The 14904-nt window shown below is 53.3% G+C and overlaps 1 protein-coding gene across 1 annotated transcript; it reads left to right on the forward strand.

Annotated features, from left to right (window-relative positions):
* Positions 1 to 1285: 1285 nt before the first annotated feature.
* Positions 1286 to 14779, forward strand: TBC1D22B (TBC1 domain family member 22B). The gene is made up of 13 exons (XM_085083225.1): positions 1286 to 1449; positions 5201 to 5257; positions 6188 to 6504; positions 7354 to 7533; positions 8006 to 8076; positions 8480 to 8608; positions 9023 to 9088; positions 9948 to 10062; positions 12034 to 12140; positions 12482 to 12557; positions 12829 to 12956; positions 13194 to 13289; positions 13735 to 14779. The coding sequence occupies exons 1-13, from the start codon at positions 1394 to 1396 to the stop codon at positions 13861 to 13863; spliced, it is 1527 nt and encodes a 508-aa protein (XP_084939351.1). The 5' UTR covers positions 1286 to 1393; the 3' UTR covers positions 13864 to 14779.
* The last annotated feature ends 125 nt before the right edge of the window (positions 14780 to 14904 follow it).

The raw sequence follows: 14904 nt of genomic DNA on the forward strand, positions 1-14904 counted from the left end.
TCCCTAAGCATAAACATAAATTTAAAATCAAACCCTAAATCCTAAACCCTAACCCCAACTCTAACCCTAACAACTAAACCTTCAGCCCAACCCTAACCCAACTCTAACCCTAACTCTAACCCTAAACCTAGCAAGCAGAGACTAAAAAGATAAATAATCAAGGTAAATAGAAAGTAGATACTTGAAAGATCCATAGCAAGGCGAATTGAAAGATATTAAAAAGTATAACAAAATGTACACAGCAGAAACAGGAACAAAAAGAAGAATAGGAAGTAGGTACTAGAAAGATGAATAACAAAGTGAGTAGAAAGTAGGCAATAAAAACCAGATACTGAAATATTAATAGGAAGAGGAATAGAAAGTAGATATTAGGAAGATTGACAGACCATGGACCATGAAAAGGTGGAAGGAGTCAGTTCCAGGCTGGGACTCTTTGTTTCCGGTTTATTCTCGATGGTCCTGGAGCGGTTGAGGTTTTTTTCATTTTTTTCATGTTCTTCCGTTTTTGACCCTTTTTATCCTGTTCTATTGTGTGTGTATGTTTTCGCTTATTTTTGCTTTTTTTGCGCTTCTTTGTGCTGCAGGTGTTTGGTTTTGGTTATGGGGTGGTGGTAGAAAAGAAATCTGCCCCCTAATTTGGATATACAATAGAATATTTGCATAATTACTCATTAATAATTACTCTTTCGTGCTCCACATGGGAGTAAGGGGGGGGTGGAGAATAATAGTAATAATACGAATCGTGTTACTCCCATCTGGAGCACTATTTATGGGCTTTACGCACTATAAATAAGACGAATAATAGCGTCTGGTGCAGAACATGCCATGCTGCCTGGAGGAAAATTTTTAATTTATTTATTTATTTTTAATTCTCAAAGTCTGAGCAGAAACAGCTCCTGTGTCAGACCGAAGCAGCCGCTTCCCCGGAGCTGAAATGCCGCCCGACAGGCGAGCTGAGCGCAGGGCGGGGATGCAATCGAGCCGCGAATTCCCTGCAAAGGCAGGAGAGGCAGAAAAGCCAAACGCGGCAGATGTCATCCCGCCGCCCCGGCGGCTGCCGGTGGTACCTCCCGGTGGTACCTCCCGCTGCCCCCCCGCGCCCCCCATGGTATCGCCCGCCCCTCCAGCGCGGCAGGCCCCGCCCCCTAGGGGATCGTCACCGCCGTGCCCGCCGGCGATTGGTCGATCCGCGACGCCTCGCGCGCAGCGGCCAATGGCGGCGCCGGGCCCGCCCGGAGGCAAGATGGCGGCGCCGCGCGCTGCGGGCGGGCGGCCGTGAGGCGGCTGCGGGGGCCGCGCCTTGCTCCGCAGCGCGCCGGGGGCCGGCCGGCCGGGGGTCCCCGCTCCCCGCTCGCGGGCTGGCCGGCCCGCCGCGCCCGCCCCGCCCTCCGCCATGGCGGCCGAGAGCGGCAGGCAGTTCTGGAAGCGGAGCGCCAAGCTGCCGGGCAGGTGAGCCCCGGGGAAGGGGTGCGAGGGCCGCGCCCCCCGCGTCCGGCTGGGGCTGGAGCTGTGGCCGTGCCGGGGGAAGGGGCTGTCACCAGCCGGGCTCTGGGCTGAGGGACCCTGCGGGGCTCGGGGATAGCAGGCGGATCCGTCCGGCGGCGGGGCTGAGCTGGCTGGGGCGCCGGGGTTCCTCCCTGGACAGGGGCGATGCCAGGGCCGCGGGCTGGGGACGGAGTGTTGCTGGTGGGAGGCTCAGTGTATGAGGGACAAGGGCAGAGTCCGAGCTGCTCCTCATCGGCAGGGCAGGGCAGGCTGTGCGGGGCCGCGGGGAGCCCTGTGTGCCCATGGGGAGCAGATGGAGGCTCAGGGTGCATTGGAGGCCCTTTGCAGCAGCCGGGGCTGTGCCAGCTTCCCTTCCACAGACACTGCAGGAAACTCAGCCTCGCCCAAAGCCCTCAGAGGTGTCGCCTTGGGCGGCAGCAGCTCTGTCCCAAAGGGGTGCCCCTGATAACACATGGAACCCCCACTGTCCTCTCCTGTTGGGATGTCGCTCCTGGTCCACCTCTGCTCAAGAGAGGGCTCTGTGTGCATCCCCACTGCCTCAGTTCCTCTGGCTGTGCTGTCCAGGTTCCTCTCAAGGCACCTTTACTCACTCAGGGATGGGAGAAACAAGTGAAATGTGTGATTGACGCAGTATTTAGGAAGAAGAGGCTGGAAATTATGAAGAAGATGCTCCCTACAACGCCTTGGGAGCAAGGCTGACAGGGAAGAGGGTGTCGAACTCTCTGGGGAGGCTCTCTGAAGTGCTTTTCCTGCCTGGTGCTCCTCACTTTTGCTCTCATTTGCCTTATCTGAACCCTGCCCTTCGCCTCCTGGGGTACGGGTGCAGGCTGAAACGCTTAGCTGGCTTCAAATCCTGCTGGGCCAGTTAAATATCTCTTTCTAATGTGCTTTCACTCCTCTGCTTGTCACTGTGCAGCTCCTTCAGGTTGGCTGGACAGCCCAGGTCTGTGGCAAGCAAAGGGAGAGCAAGGAGCTCTCTGTTCCTCCTCTACTGCTCCTGTGGGAGGAAAATTCTGTGTTTTCCCTGGGTTATTTCCCAGCTGCTCCTGTCCCTTACCCGAAGGTCTCAGCCATGCTCTCAGCTGGTGGTCTTGCACACCACCTCTCTTCTGCATTTGGTGACTTTTGAGCTTTGCCTTGGAAAGCTCAAACCAGGTGAACCGGTCTGGCCAGCAGCAGGTCCTGCCTATGGAACATCGTGAAGTTTTTGGCAGTGTTCTCTCCTGCTCTTAACTGCCTGCTTGGCAGATATCCTGGATCCTTGTCACCTCCTGTGTGCTGGTGGTTTCCAGGGACAGTGACCAACAGGTCTTCAGCAGCCTGACTCAGAAGGTGGAGGTGGGGTGTGCTGCATCGGTCACCAGACATGAAGCTCCCTTTCCTTTTTTTCTTTTTTTGTCTGAGCTTTGAGAGACCCTCCTGTACAGATTCTTGGCTCTCTCCTTTCTTTCCCCTGACAATCTGGCAAGAAGGAGGCTTTGTAGGGACTTGGATACTGTGTTAGCTTCCTTTTCCATGACAATTGGTGCATTTGGTGGCTTTGTTATATTAGCTTTTATTTGCTAATAAAGTTTATTAGCTTTTGGTCCCTGTAGATTTAGGGTGGATTTTAGGGGTAGGTTTAGAACTGGTAAATGCTGTTTGTTTTTCCAGTGCTGTCTTGTGGTTTTTGCACTGGGAATTCTCTGCCCAGTAATTTTCTGGGGATGTGTTGGCAGAATGGTCTGGTGTGTTGTCCTCTGTGATGTGTTGTTTATTCCCTGCTCTTTAGAGAGATGGGCAGCCAGGGTCTGATGGGGTTATTTAAATGCTGTTTTGGAAGGGCAGAAACATCCTCCTGGAAGTAAATATATTCAGTGTCCAGAGGAGCACTGACGTTTCATGGCTATGCTCTGTGGCAGTGTCAATAACCCACGCCCTGTGATGATCCTGTCAGGGGTGTCACACGGGGAGCACAGCCATTGTACCTTTGGTCACCCCTTGGACACTGCACTGAGCATCCAGGTGACAAGAAATGACTGTCCCAAAGAGCTTAAACTGGGACACAACAGGGGAATAGCCCAGAGAGCTTGGGAGCACAGATCAGCTTGAGATTCTTTGGGAGTGTCTGGGTTGTAAGACTTTAAAAAAGAGCTGTGTGCAAGTGGGACTCTCTGCCGTTGTATCAAACACTGATTCAGAACCTCAGGAAATGTTTGCTCCCCCAGCACTGCCACATCCCCTCCTGTCTCTGACACACACCCTTCACAGGTGAATCAAAGCAGTTCCCCACTGGCAGAGAGGAGTAGAGTTGTGCTGAATATCATGGGACATGTGAGTTTGGTACTGGCCATGGGAGATGCCCTGCTGGCTCCTGTCCTGCAAGGAGAGTCATTGGGAAGCAATGCCAATCTGGAGGGCTTGTTTTTCCTCCTCCTCATCATCTCATTGCTATGTCCACCCATGGAGGTGCCTCTGCTTATTTGCTGTCCTGACTTCCAGGTGCTCATTAGTCATCACACTTTATCCCAGGCTTAATCCTCGATGGATAAACACTGTGAGCCTTTTCAGCACTTCCAGCCACGAGGGACAACCACTGCAGTGGTGAGCCCACCCCTTGCTGGGCTGCTCCACCAGGATCTCTCTGTGCTGTGGTTGTTTCCAGCCTCTGGCTCTCTGCATCTCTTCCCTGCCAGCTGGACCTGTTGCTTCTGCATCCTCAGCTTGTTCCCAGTGTGCTTTCCAGCTGCACCAGGCTGCCATCCCTCTCCTCCATGGCTGGGCTCTGCTGGTTTTACTGCTGGGCACCATCTGCAGCTCCTGGAAACCAGGCCAGCTCTATTGACCCAAGAGAAGCTTGTTCCTTGTGTGCCAGCTCTGAATGGGCCTTTGTCTCTGCCATGGCATTGCAGGACTTGTTTTCCAGAGGTTATTTTCCAGGGTGGGGTGGCTGTGAATAGTTCCTCAAATGCAGGTGATAACTCAGGATTCCTGTCTCACCTCCACAGTCTGTAAAACCAGCAATGAGCATGTTTTTAGTAGCTCCTCTCTGAGGTGATGCTCCCCATGTAGTGCCTGGAGCCCTCAGGCTCCTTGTCCCACTAGTCCCAAGGAACCAAGGCACTGAGATGTGGTGATTCATTTCAGGCCACATAGGAAGTAGTTGATTAAACTGGGATTTGGACCTGAGTCAAACCACGTACTGTACCAGACATTCCTTCTCCGTGGCATTGGCTGTGATCCTGAGAGCCAGCATGGGGTTCAAACCCTAAAGTACATTTATGGAGGAGCCCCAGTGCCACTGCCTAGAGTCCTTCCCTGTCCCACAGGGCCTGGAAGGGTGAGTTGCCAAAACTGGAAGTCCCCTGGCTGGCAAAGAGAATGAACATCAGTGTGTGCAGCAGGTAGACCAAGACATGTGGTCACTTTGAGTGAGTTAGTGGTGCAGGAAAGAGCAGATCTTAAATCCCAGCTCAGGCTGGGCCAGGCCTAAGAGTTTAAACAAGGCTTCTCTTTGCTGCTGCAAAGAACAAATCTTCATCTGAATGTGACACTTTGGGTCTAAGGCTCTTAAGTTAGAAGGTTTTTGATGCTGCTTTTGGTCTTTTATTCACCTCCCAATAGCAGGCAAGGAGTGTGACCCCAGTTTAGGCTGAGATTGTTTGTAGGACCTCTTTTTACAGCATCTTGGGTTTTTTCTTTTCCCCTTCTGCAGCATTCAGCCTGTCTATGGAGCACAGCATCCTCCCCTGGATTCCCGGCTCACCAAAAAGTAAGTATTGTGTCCTGGAGATTCAGGCAGGAATCTGGCAGGTTTGGGGCTCAGTTCTGCAGGAGGTGGAGGTCTCCAGCATCCCTGGCACTGTGATGTTGCACAAAGAAGGACAGCAGTGGGGTGTGGTGCTGCCTTGAGCTCTACCAAAGCTTGCAGGGAGAGTTTATCTGCTGGTGCCCTTCATGGCCAGAAGTCCATACAGTAGCAGCCACATCAAAGGAAACAGACTGTTTTTTTAGCAGTGATGTCTGATCCTTCTGCTCCTCTTTGGAGCTGGGGGAGTTAAGGGAAAGGGAGGTAAAGCTGTCCAGTTACAAGGCTGGAGAACTGCAGCAGCCTTCCTGGCAGGAAAAGGCAGAATTCCTGATCTGAACTGTCTGCTTGTCCCGTGCTGTGCAGTAGTGAAAGTTCCCTGCTTCAGGTGGTGGACTTTGACTCCTGGAGCTTAGGAGTAAATTCCTTCTGTGCCTGAGGAAAGATCCAGGCTGGCCTGGCTGCTGGGAACAGCTGCAGCTGTTTTGGAAGTGTCCACAGAAGGAGACCTGCTCTGTCTGACCTCTGACATGCCTCTCCCCAGGTTGCAAGAGTTTTTTTGGGTGTTAATCTACCTGTTTTTTGTAGGGTGGGGGAAGGAAGAGCTGGAGGAATTGTACATGTCTCTCCTTTGCCCTTCTGAGCCAGGAAGCCTGGCACCTCTCCAGCTGTGTGCTGCTGCTGTGGCCTCTGTGACTGCTGTCATAGCAGCCTGGGACAGCCACTCCTGGCGGTGGGCAGCCCAGAGAGAGAGACTTAGCATATTCCTTGGGTCTGGGAGGAGGAGCAGGGAAACTGGAAAAAGATTGGCTGATTGGAGTGAGGGCTTGGGGAAAGGAAGGAAAATGAACTCATCCAACAGCATGGCTCTGATGCTGCTCCTCTGGCTTGCAGCTTCATCAAGGATCGCTCCAAGGCCCCTGGGCTGCCCATGAAAAGCAAGAAGGCCTCCAGCTTCCACGAGTTTGCCCGCAGCACCAGCGACGCCTGGGACATCGGCGATGACGAAGACGAGGACTTCTCCTCCTCCTCCTCATCCTCTTTGCAAACTCTGAACTCTAAAGTGGCCAAGGCCACGGCAGCACAGGTTTTGGAGAACCACAGCAAGCTGCGGGTGAAGCCTGAGCGGTGCCAGCCTGCCCTGGGGGACCTTCCCACCCACTGCAAGGTCATCAAGTCCAGCAGCGAGGCACAGCTCTCCAGGACCTCTGGTAAGAGCCATCTCCAGGAGCAGCCTCCTGCTCCAGTGCTCTCCTACTTGACCACTGAACTCAGCTGTTTGTTGCTGCTCACAGGGTATGGACAAGAGGATGTGACACAGCCTGTAAGCACAACAGAGGCTTTTTCTTCCTTTTAGTATCCTGTACTCCAAGGAGCCATTTTTGGAGGCCTGGCTTTAATGCTTCAGTGTCCTCAGCTGCTCAGTATTCTGCATACAGGCATGATTGTCCCAGAGTATTCCATGGTCTGGGTGCTAAGTCATCTGTTAAGTTCTTGCTGGGACTTGCTCACTGTCTGCTTCCTCTGTGGCTTGGTGTGCTGCTCTTAGCAAAGGGCTGGGTGAGGTCTTGTTGACACCACATCTTGGGCAGGGAATTGGGTAGCAGCAGCCTCTGTTCACTCCTGCCCTGTCTGCCTGTGCAGTGAGTGCCCCAGGAGGTGGCACTGGCAGCCCATCAGCTCCTCTCTCTGCACTAGCAATTAGCTTGATTGGTGTTTGGATCACTGGAGAGCAGAGCACATCTGAAGGTCAGTTCTGCCTTGTCTCCTGTGTCCTGCCCATGGCTTCCCACGTGCAGAGGGAAGTCTGATCCATTTGCAGCCAGGTGTCTGGATGAAGGAGGGGGAAAGGGAGGCAGAAATGGGAAGAAGTGTTGGGAGAGCCACAACAGCTGCCTGTGAAGCAGCTGATCCATCTGAGTGGGCCAGTGATGTTGTTCAGTGGTGCTGAGGAACAGAAGGGTGAAACCTGCAGTGTCTGACAGTGGCTGGAGGAGTGAGGTGGGGTTGGAGAGGTGGAAACTCCTTCCCCACCTCAGTGCAGCATCTGGTCCTTGCAGAGGAGGCCTGTGTGAGGAGCCCCCTGCAGAAGCAGCAGTCCCTTCCCCTCCGGCCTGTCATTCCACTTGTGGCTCGAATCTCTGACCAAAATGCCTCTGGGGCTCCTCCCATGACCGTGAGGGAGAAGACACGCCTGGAGAAGTTCCGGCAGCTCCTCTCCAGCCACAACACCGACCTGGGTGAGTGGGGCAAAATGAGGGTGCCTGGGAGGGCAGGGAAGGCTGAGGGGATCTGCTGCCTGCATCAGGTGTGCTTCAGAGTGGAAAAAATTACTGCCTGCACTTGTACCAGGTGGGGTGTTTGCAGGAATCGCTCTGTTGGCAGATGGTGATGTCCTCCAAGCACTCCCTGTCTGCCCCTAATCATTCTCCATCTTGCACAGGATGGTTGGGATCGCTGGGGGCTGTTGGGCTCTGCATGAGAACTGAGGTTCTGCCACCTGCAGCTCCCAGTTCTGTGCCCAAGCTGGGCTGAAATCATCTCTCCTTGCAGCAGACCCACATCCCCAGTCATTGCTAATGTGGGAGCCTTCCTGGAGGCTCAGTGTGTCCAGAGCCTGCAGGAGCAGACTGGGCTTTCCTCTCCTTCTAGGTGTAGTGGTGCCTGGACGTGCCTAGGATCTAATCCATTGCCACCACTGTCCGTTTGCAGATGAGCTGAGAAAATGCAGCTGGCCTGGTGTGCCCAGAGAGGTGCGGCCTGTGACATGGCGCCTGCTCTCAGTAAGTACCCAGGGCTGTGACACTGGGGTTTGGGGTATTGTGCCACCCCAGGGACATGTGCTCCAACACCTCTGTGTGTGACACAGCAGCTTTGCTTGTGTGCTACCAGTGCCCAGCTGACAGGGGAGCTGTAGGGATTTTTGGTCAGGGAGTGTTATTGCTGCATCCTCTTTGAGCTCAAAGCCTAGATTGATATGGGAATGGGAGGTTCAGTCTCTTCTGGGAAACTGAATCCAGTGAAGTTGGGTTACTCCAAGATCAGGGCTGGGAAAGCCAAATTCTATGAAAGCTCCTTCCCCAGCTGCTGAGCTGTGTGGCAGATGTTTCTGGGTGCACAGCTGGCAGGATTTCAGGGGGTGGTGAGGAAGGAGGGTCTGCCCTGAGCTGAGTTCTCCCCCTGCAGGGCTATCTCCCTGCCAACTCGGAGCGCAGGAAGCTGACCCTGCAGAGGAAAAGGGAGGAGTACTTCGGCTTCATCCAGCAGTACTACGACTCCCGGAATGAGGAGCACCACCAGGACACCTACAGACAGGTAGGAACCTCTGCCTGCCTTTCTGCTTTGGGTATAGCCCTTTCCTCTCTCTTCCTGCTCATCCCTTCCTGCTCGTCATGCCAGGGCTTGCTCTAGCTGTAGCTAGGAGGAATCTTCTCTCTTATGGAAAAGGCACCATGCTTCTGTCCTTGTTAGTTAAAGCTTTTCCTAAATTGATAATAAATTTCAGAGCTCACCTCTTTCGCAGCTCTGCCTGCCTACACCTGAGCAGAGCAGATTGGAGGTGAAACTGAGGATGATTTGCTCAGTGCAGCTGTCATCTGTAGCCCTCACTGTGCTTGCCAGCTCTTGCCTGGGGGGACATTGAAGGTGGATTCCTTTCTGTTAGCCTGTGATGAGTTATTGTGCCTCTGGGAAGCACAGCTGGTGTGTGTAACCCACCCTCTTTTCCAGATTCACATTGACATTCCAAGGACCAACCCACTCATTCCCCTCTTCCAGCAGCCACTCGTCCAGGAGGTAAGGAGGGGTGAAGCTCCTGCCCCACATTTGCCATGGGATGTGTGTGTGGAGTGAGGCCAGCACTGCTGCTAGTGAGTTAACTTGGTGGGGAAAATCCCTGCCTGACAGCTCCTGATGCAAATACCTCCTGGAACTGTCTGGTCTTGTCCCATGTTTCTGAAAGACATGGAACTTGGAGGTTATGACATGATCTTTTCTTTGGCAAGATGTAGCAAAGAGTTGGTAAAGACCTGGAGCTTTTGTTTTGAAACAAACTGGAGGCATTTGAATCAGAACACAGGATAGTTTTGTTCTGCTTCAAAACCTCTTTTATGTGAGCAACCTGGGCAGGGAGGGGTTTGAGAGGTGGCCAGGAGGTGTGGGCACCTGTCCTCTCTGGAAACAAGCTCAGTGTGTGTTTGTGGTGTGTCAGAGCATGGTGTTCAGGGGGTTGGGGCACTCTGGGAATGTTGGTTGTTGTGAGGGACGCTGCTCTGTGGTGTTTTTCTGGAAGTATGTGCTGATACCTCATCTTTCCACCTGATGTTCAGCTAAGGAGGCTGCTCTGCCAAGAGGCAGCCCTGTCCTGTGGATATTAAGGTATCTAGGTCTTGAAAAGTTGGGTCTGCATTTCTTCAGACAGAGGATTTGATGAGAAGCCTGGACTGTCTTGTCTGAAGAGTGGGCTGGCCTGTGAGGGAACTGTGGCTCACACAGGAATCTCTCCTAGGACTTTTATGCTTCTAACATTACCTTTCTGCTACAGAAAAGCCTTTCAGTGCATGGTCTGCACTCCCTGAGCTTAGCAGTTATGCTTTCCTGCCTTCCCTTTGTGCATGGCTAATGCAGGTTCCTGCTTTCCCTCGTTCTTCCCTAGATTTTTGAGAGAATCCTGTTTATCTGGGCCATTCGCCACCCAGCCAGCGGCTATGTGCAGGGCATCAATGACCTGGTCACCCCGTTCTTTGTTGTGTTCCTCTCTGAGCACGTTGGTAAGTGACACTTGCTGCTCCAAGCACTCCTGCCATGGGGTTTGGAGTGATGTGAAATGCTGGCATGAGGAGAACTTGCCTTGCTGGAGGAGGGGATGGTGTGCTCTTCCTTCAGAGTGCCTGGGCCAGGCTGGAGTTGTGATTTGACCTTTTGTGTCGACCTCTGCTCCCTGGCTGAATTGACTTCAGTTTCATCACCTTGCTGGGCCCCACAGAAGTTGCATTTGAATGTACTTAACAACCTCAAAACTGAACAGCTTGGAGGAGAATGGGATCTTTCAGGCACTGAGGGAGTCCAGGCAAAGCTGAGATACACAGAGTTGGAGGAGAGTCTTGCTTTCAAAGCTTGGACCTGGGAGACAGTTCTTGCTCCAGGAGGGATGAGTGAAGTGTAAAGAGACCCTGCTGAGAATGTAAAATAAACTATTTAAACAAAGATTCCCTCCCTTGCTGCTAGTACAGGTGTGTTTCTCAAACTGAGAGCTTCAGAAAGCAAACTGACTTCTCCCTGCTGCTTCTGGATTTCTTGTCAGCCGCTTGCTTTTAGCTGGAGATCAAGTCCTTTCCACACACAGGATTTTTATTCTTTCTCTGGCTCTAGCTGGTTTTGGCAGTTGACATTACTGCTGGGATGTCATAATCCCTGTGTTTAAAGGCTCTTAGTTTGCACTGTAAATAGAATGAAAGAGGAATTTATAAGACTGTATTAGTGACAGAAATCCTGTTGAACAAACATTTTTAAGGTTTGATCCAAAAGTTGAAGTGAGTGAAAGCCTTCCACTGTCAAGGCTTTGTAAACTGACACTGACCTGCCTCTGCTGAGGACATCATGAAGAGCTGAGCCACCTTGCTTGCCACTTGAGTAGCCATGTGGTCAGGGTTGATCCCTAGGAAGTGCTGTTGGTCCTCACAGCCTGAAGGAGAAGGCACCAAATGTGGATTCCCTTTTCTGGGAGGTGAAGAGCAGTTCAGATCTGAGCAGGTTCCTTTTGACAGGCTTCTCCTGTGGCCTGAGCAGCATCCATGGCATTTAGTCCTGGCTGAGGCCACTTGCTCAGGATTGATTTACTGGGTTAGAAGTAGAGCTGTGAACAGTGAGGGACCTAGGCAAGAAGGGAGCTGCTCTGAAGCCAAAATCTCTGCTTCCCCCACACCAAGGCTCTTCCATGCATGGGGCTGCTTGTCTTTGCAGGAGCTCTTCCTGCCAGCTGGGCTCCAGCAGAGGGGAAACCCCAGGAAGCTGAGCCCTCTCCCTGCCACATGGCATAACTGTCCCTGTGCTGGATTGAACTCAGTGCCTTTTTTGCTGCCCAGGAAGATGTTTGCATGCTTTTGGGTCCTTGCAGCTATGCCTGAGGGTCCTGCTCTCCTGTAGAGGTTCCTGAAGCTTTGGCAGTTCTTCCTCTTGGGCCCTCAAAGCTGGCAGCCTCTGGGCTGGGTGTGTCTGTTGTGCTTTGGTCCTGGGATGGTGCTGATGAATCCAGCTGGGAGCAGCAACTGGCAGCTCCCTTGTGCTGCCCCAAGCCCAGAGCAGTGTCTCCTGCCCTGGTTTCTGGCAGCTGTGAAGGTTTCCCCAAATCCCAGTTCTCCCTGTGGTGCTCCCAGCTGGCACAGACCTGCTGTTCCCCAGGGCAGGTGTGTCCTGGCTAAAAGGGTTCCAATGTGCCAGAGCTTTGTCCCTGCACAGCCCTTGTCCCAGAAGGTGACAAAAGCTCTGTGGGATCCCTCCTGTGGTTCTCTGGGGAGCTGCAGTGGGTTCAGGGCATGGCCAACAAGTCTTTTGGGGTTCTTCAGCTGAGTTGGAGAAGTAAGTGAGTACATGGCTGCTGTGACCTGTGCCAGGCACATCCCTAACACACAGGGAGTGTTGCAGTGCCTCTTGAAATGCTCAGGCTTGATAAAGCCCCTGGGTTTGTCCCAAGTCCCTGGTGTCCCCCATCTCCCTGATGCTCTTCTCTCTCCATTTTGCAGAGGAGGATGTGGAAAACTTTGATGTGACAAACCTGTCACAGGATGTTTTACGGAGCATCGAAGCCGACAGCTTTTGGTGCATGAGCAAGCTGCTGGATGGGATACAGGTGAGCCCCTGGGGCCGTGGGAATTCCTCTGCTCTCACTGGGGCAGGGTTGTTTCCCCTCCCTGTCTGGGTGAGTGTTCTGCATGCTCCAGCATTAGGGAGATTTTGCTCCTTCACTGAGCTAAATCTGCCAGTGCAGTGCTGGGGAGATGGGTGCTGTGGCTGTCCAGATGGCCCTGTCCTGAGCAGGGAATTCACTGCAGGCACACCATCCTGGTGCTCAGCAGCCCTGTCTCCTTGCCTCATGATAATCTCATCTCCCTGTCCAACTGCTGATCTGGGTGTGATCATTCCGAGCTGTTGTTAAAGCTGCTGCTTCTGACTCAGAGCTTCTCCCCACAGGACAACTACACCTTTGCACAGCCAGGGATCCAGAAGAAAGTCAAAGCCCTGGAGGAGCTGGTCAGCAGGATCGATGGTAGGTGACACGGGAATGTGCTCAGGTTTGTCACAGCAGAGGGAGGCCTCCTTTGTGAGAACTCCAGGGCAGGGGTAGACACTTCTTACAACACTCATGGACCCAGGGCAGTGCAGGGTCAGCCAGAAACCTCCTGGTGACACCACAGGGTGAGGAGTTTGGGAGGAAAAGGTCTCAGCCTGACTGTGTGTGAAAGGCAATGTGCTGTGATCATGTGCAGGAGCTGGGGCACTGTGACCCAAAGGTGTGTAAGTGAAATGTGCTGTTTCAGAGCAGGTACATAATCACTTTAGGAAGTACGAGGTCGAGTACCTGCAGTTTGCCTTTCGCTGGATGAACAACCTGCTCATGAGGGAGCTGCCGCTGCGCTGCACCATCCGCCTCTGGGACACCTACCAGGTAGGCAGGCTCCTCTGACCTCCCTGCTGTCACTGTCACCTGTGTCCCTGTCCCCAAGGATGGGGGTGCCTCCTGGCACCAGCTGGCACCAGCTGGGGAGCTGGGGGAAACAAAGCAGTGTGGCCCCAGGATGTTTATAGCCATTGGGTGATGGGTGGCCCAGCAGGACATCTGTGTCTGGGGAAGTCATTCTCCATCTGAGCTGCAGGAGGTGACCCAGAGTTTTGCTATCCACAGTCGGAGCCAGAGGGATTCTCCCATTTCCATCTGTATGTCTGTGCTGCCTTCTTGATCAAGTGGCGGAAGGAGATCCTGGATGAGGAAGACTTCCAAGTAAGACCCTGAGGTTGGGGGTGATTCCCTGGGTGTGGAGGGGAGGGAATTGCTCTGGTTGGGAGCCCAGCATGGACATAGACAGCTGTGACCTCAGAGAGCTCCAAGATCATCTCAGGAGCTTTGCCTGAAAGTAACTTTTGAGCCTTCAGTGGTAAGGACAGAGAACTGAACTGTTGGAGGGTTCCAACATCACATTCCAGCTCTGACCAGTGTTTTCCCTCCATTATCCAGCTGTAACCCTGAAATAGCACCCTTTATTTCAAGGGCTTGGGGGTGCTTCACTGGTTCAGATCTAGACACAAGCACATCTTAATGCTGTCCCTGAGCCTTTCAGACCTGTGGTGAGCAAAAGTTCCTGAGCGCTGCTGCCACTGGTCAGGCCGGCTGTGGATCTCTGCTCTGCCTTCAACTTCTCCAAACCAAGCATCTTCTCCTCTTCCAGGGCCTTCTGATGTTGCTACAAAACCTGCCCACGATACACTGGGGTAACGAAGAGATTGGGCTGCTGCTGGCTGAAGCCTACAGACTCAAGTACATGTTTGCAGATGCCCCAAACCATTACCGCCGATAGGTGCCCAGACTGGCTCCTCTCTCCCGTGCTCACCCCTGTCCTGGCCCGATCTGATCACTGTGGCATTTCTGTCATCCCAAGTCCTCGGACACTCCAGCCAGGAGCTGCTCCTCGCTGTACAAAGCTCACCTGGACTCTTGTCTTAACTCTGAACGTGTGCCTGTCTGCCACTCCATGCGCCTGGATGTGCCATTTTGACGACTCTCAGTATTTCACTCCGTGCTGGTGGCTCACGCCAGGAAGGGAGGCTTCAAGGGGCTGAGGGAGAACACGGGGGAAGCTTTACAGATAAACTGAGCCGGAGACGAAGCCCTCCTGTCCTCTCCACTCCCTGTCCTGGGCTTGTCTGGCTGGGACCACTTCGGCTTCGCTGCCTCCCGTTGCCCTGCACCACGTGCTCTGCCCATCTGCTCCTCCTCTCTTCTGACACTGTTTGCGCCAACTCCCAGATGAAAATGCCTTATCAGAGACCTGCCTGGCCGCAAAATCCTTCCCCACGAGGGTGGCAGGGCAAGAAGTTTCTCTCAGGGCCTACCTTCGCTCCGAGGGTCCAGAGACCCCCCAAGCACTCTGTGGGTTCACAAGAGAGTCCCTCGTGCCTGCCCTCCCTCCTTGTCTCCATGCTGTTTGCCTACCTCTCCCCCAGGGCAGCGGGGCAGGCACGATGGGGGCCACGACCACTCCATCCACACACACCTGCAGTGAGGCGTGCCAGCTTGGTGGAACTTTAGGTGACTGATGTTCTGTGAGTACAGCCCCATCCTGAGTGTGGGGAAGGCACGGAGGGGGTGCTGGTAGGGGAGCAACATCTCCCAAAAACCTCCTTACAAAGTCCCCACTCCTCCGAGGCGTTCTGTGTATATTGTGTTCTTGTGTATATGGGTCAAAGATGTACAATATATGTCTTCTCTTTGTAGCAGATTTTATATTTATAACATGAACCCCTTGTTGTCCCCATCCTCTCCACGCCTGAGAAGGATGCCTGGCTGTGGTGTTACAGGGTTTTGAACCCCTCTGGAGGTTCCAGAGCTGCAGGTATTT

Source organism: Lichenostomus cassidix, chromosome 26 (assembly GCF_008360975.1).
Source record: "Lichenostomus cassidix isolate B80296 chromosome 26, HeHo_3.0, whole genome shotgun sequence".
NCBI lineage: Eukaryota > Metazoa > Chordata > Aves > Passeriformes > Meliphagidae > Lichenostomus > Lichenostomus cassidix.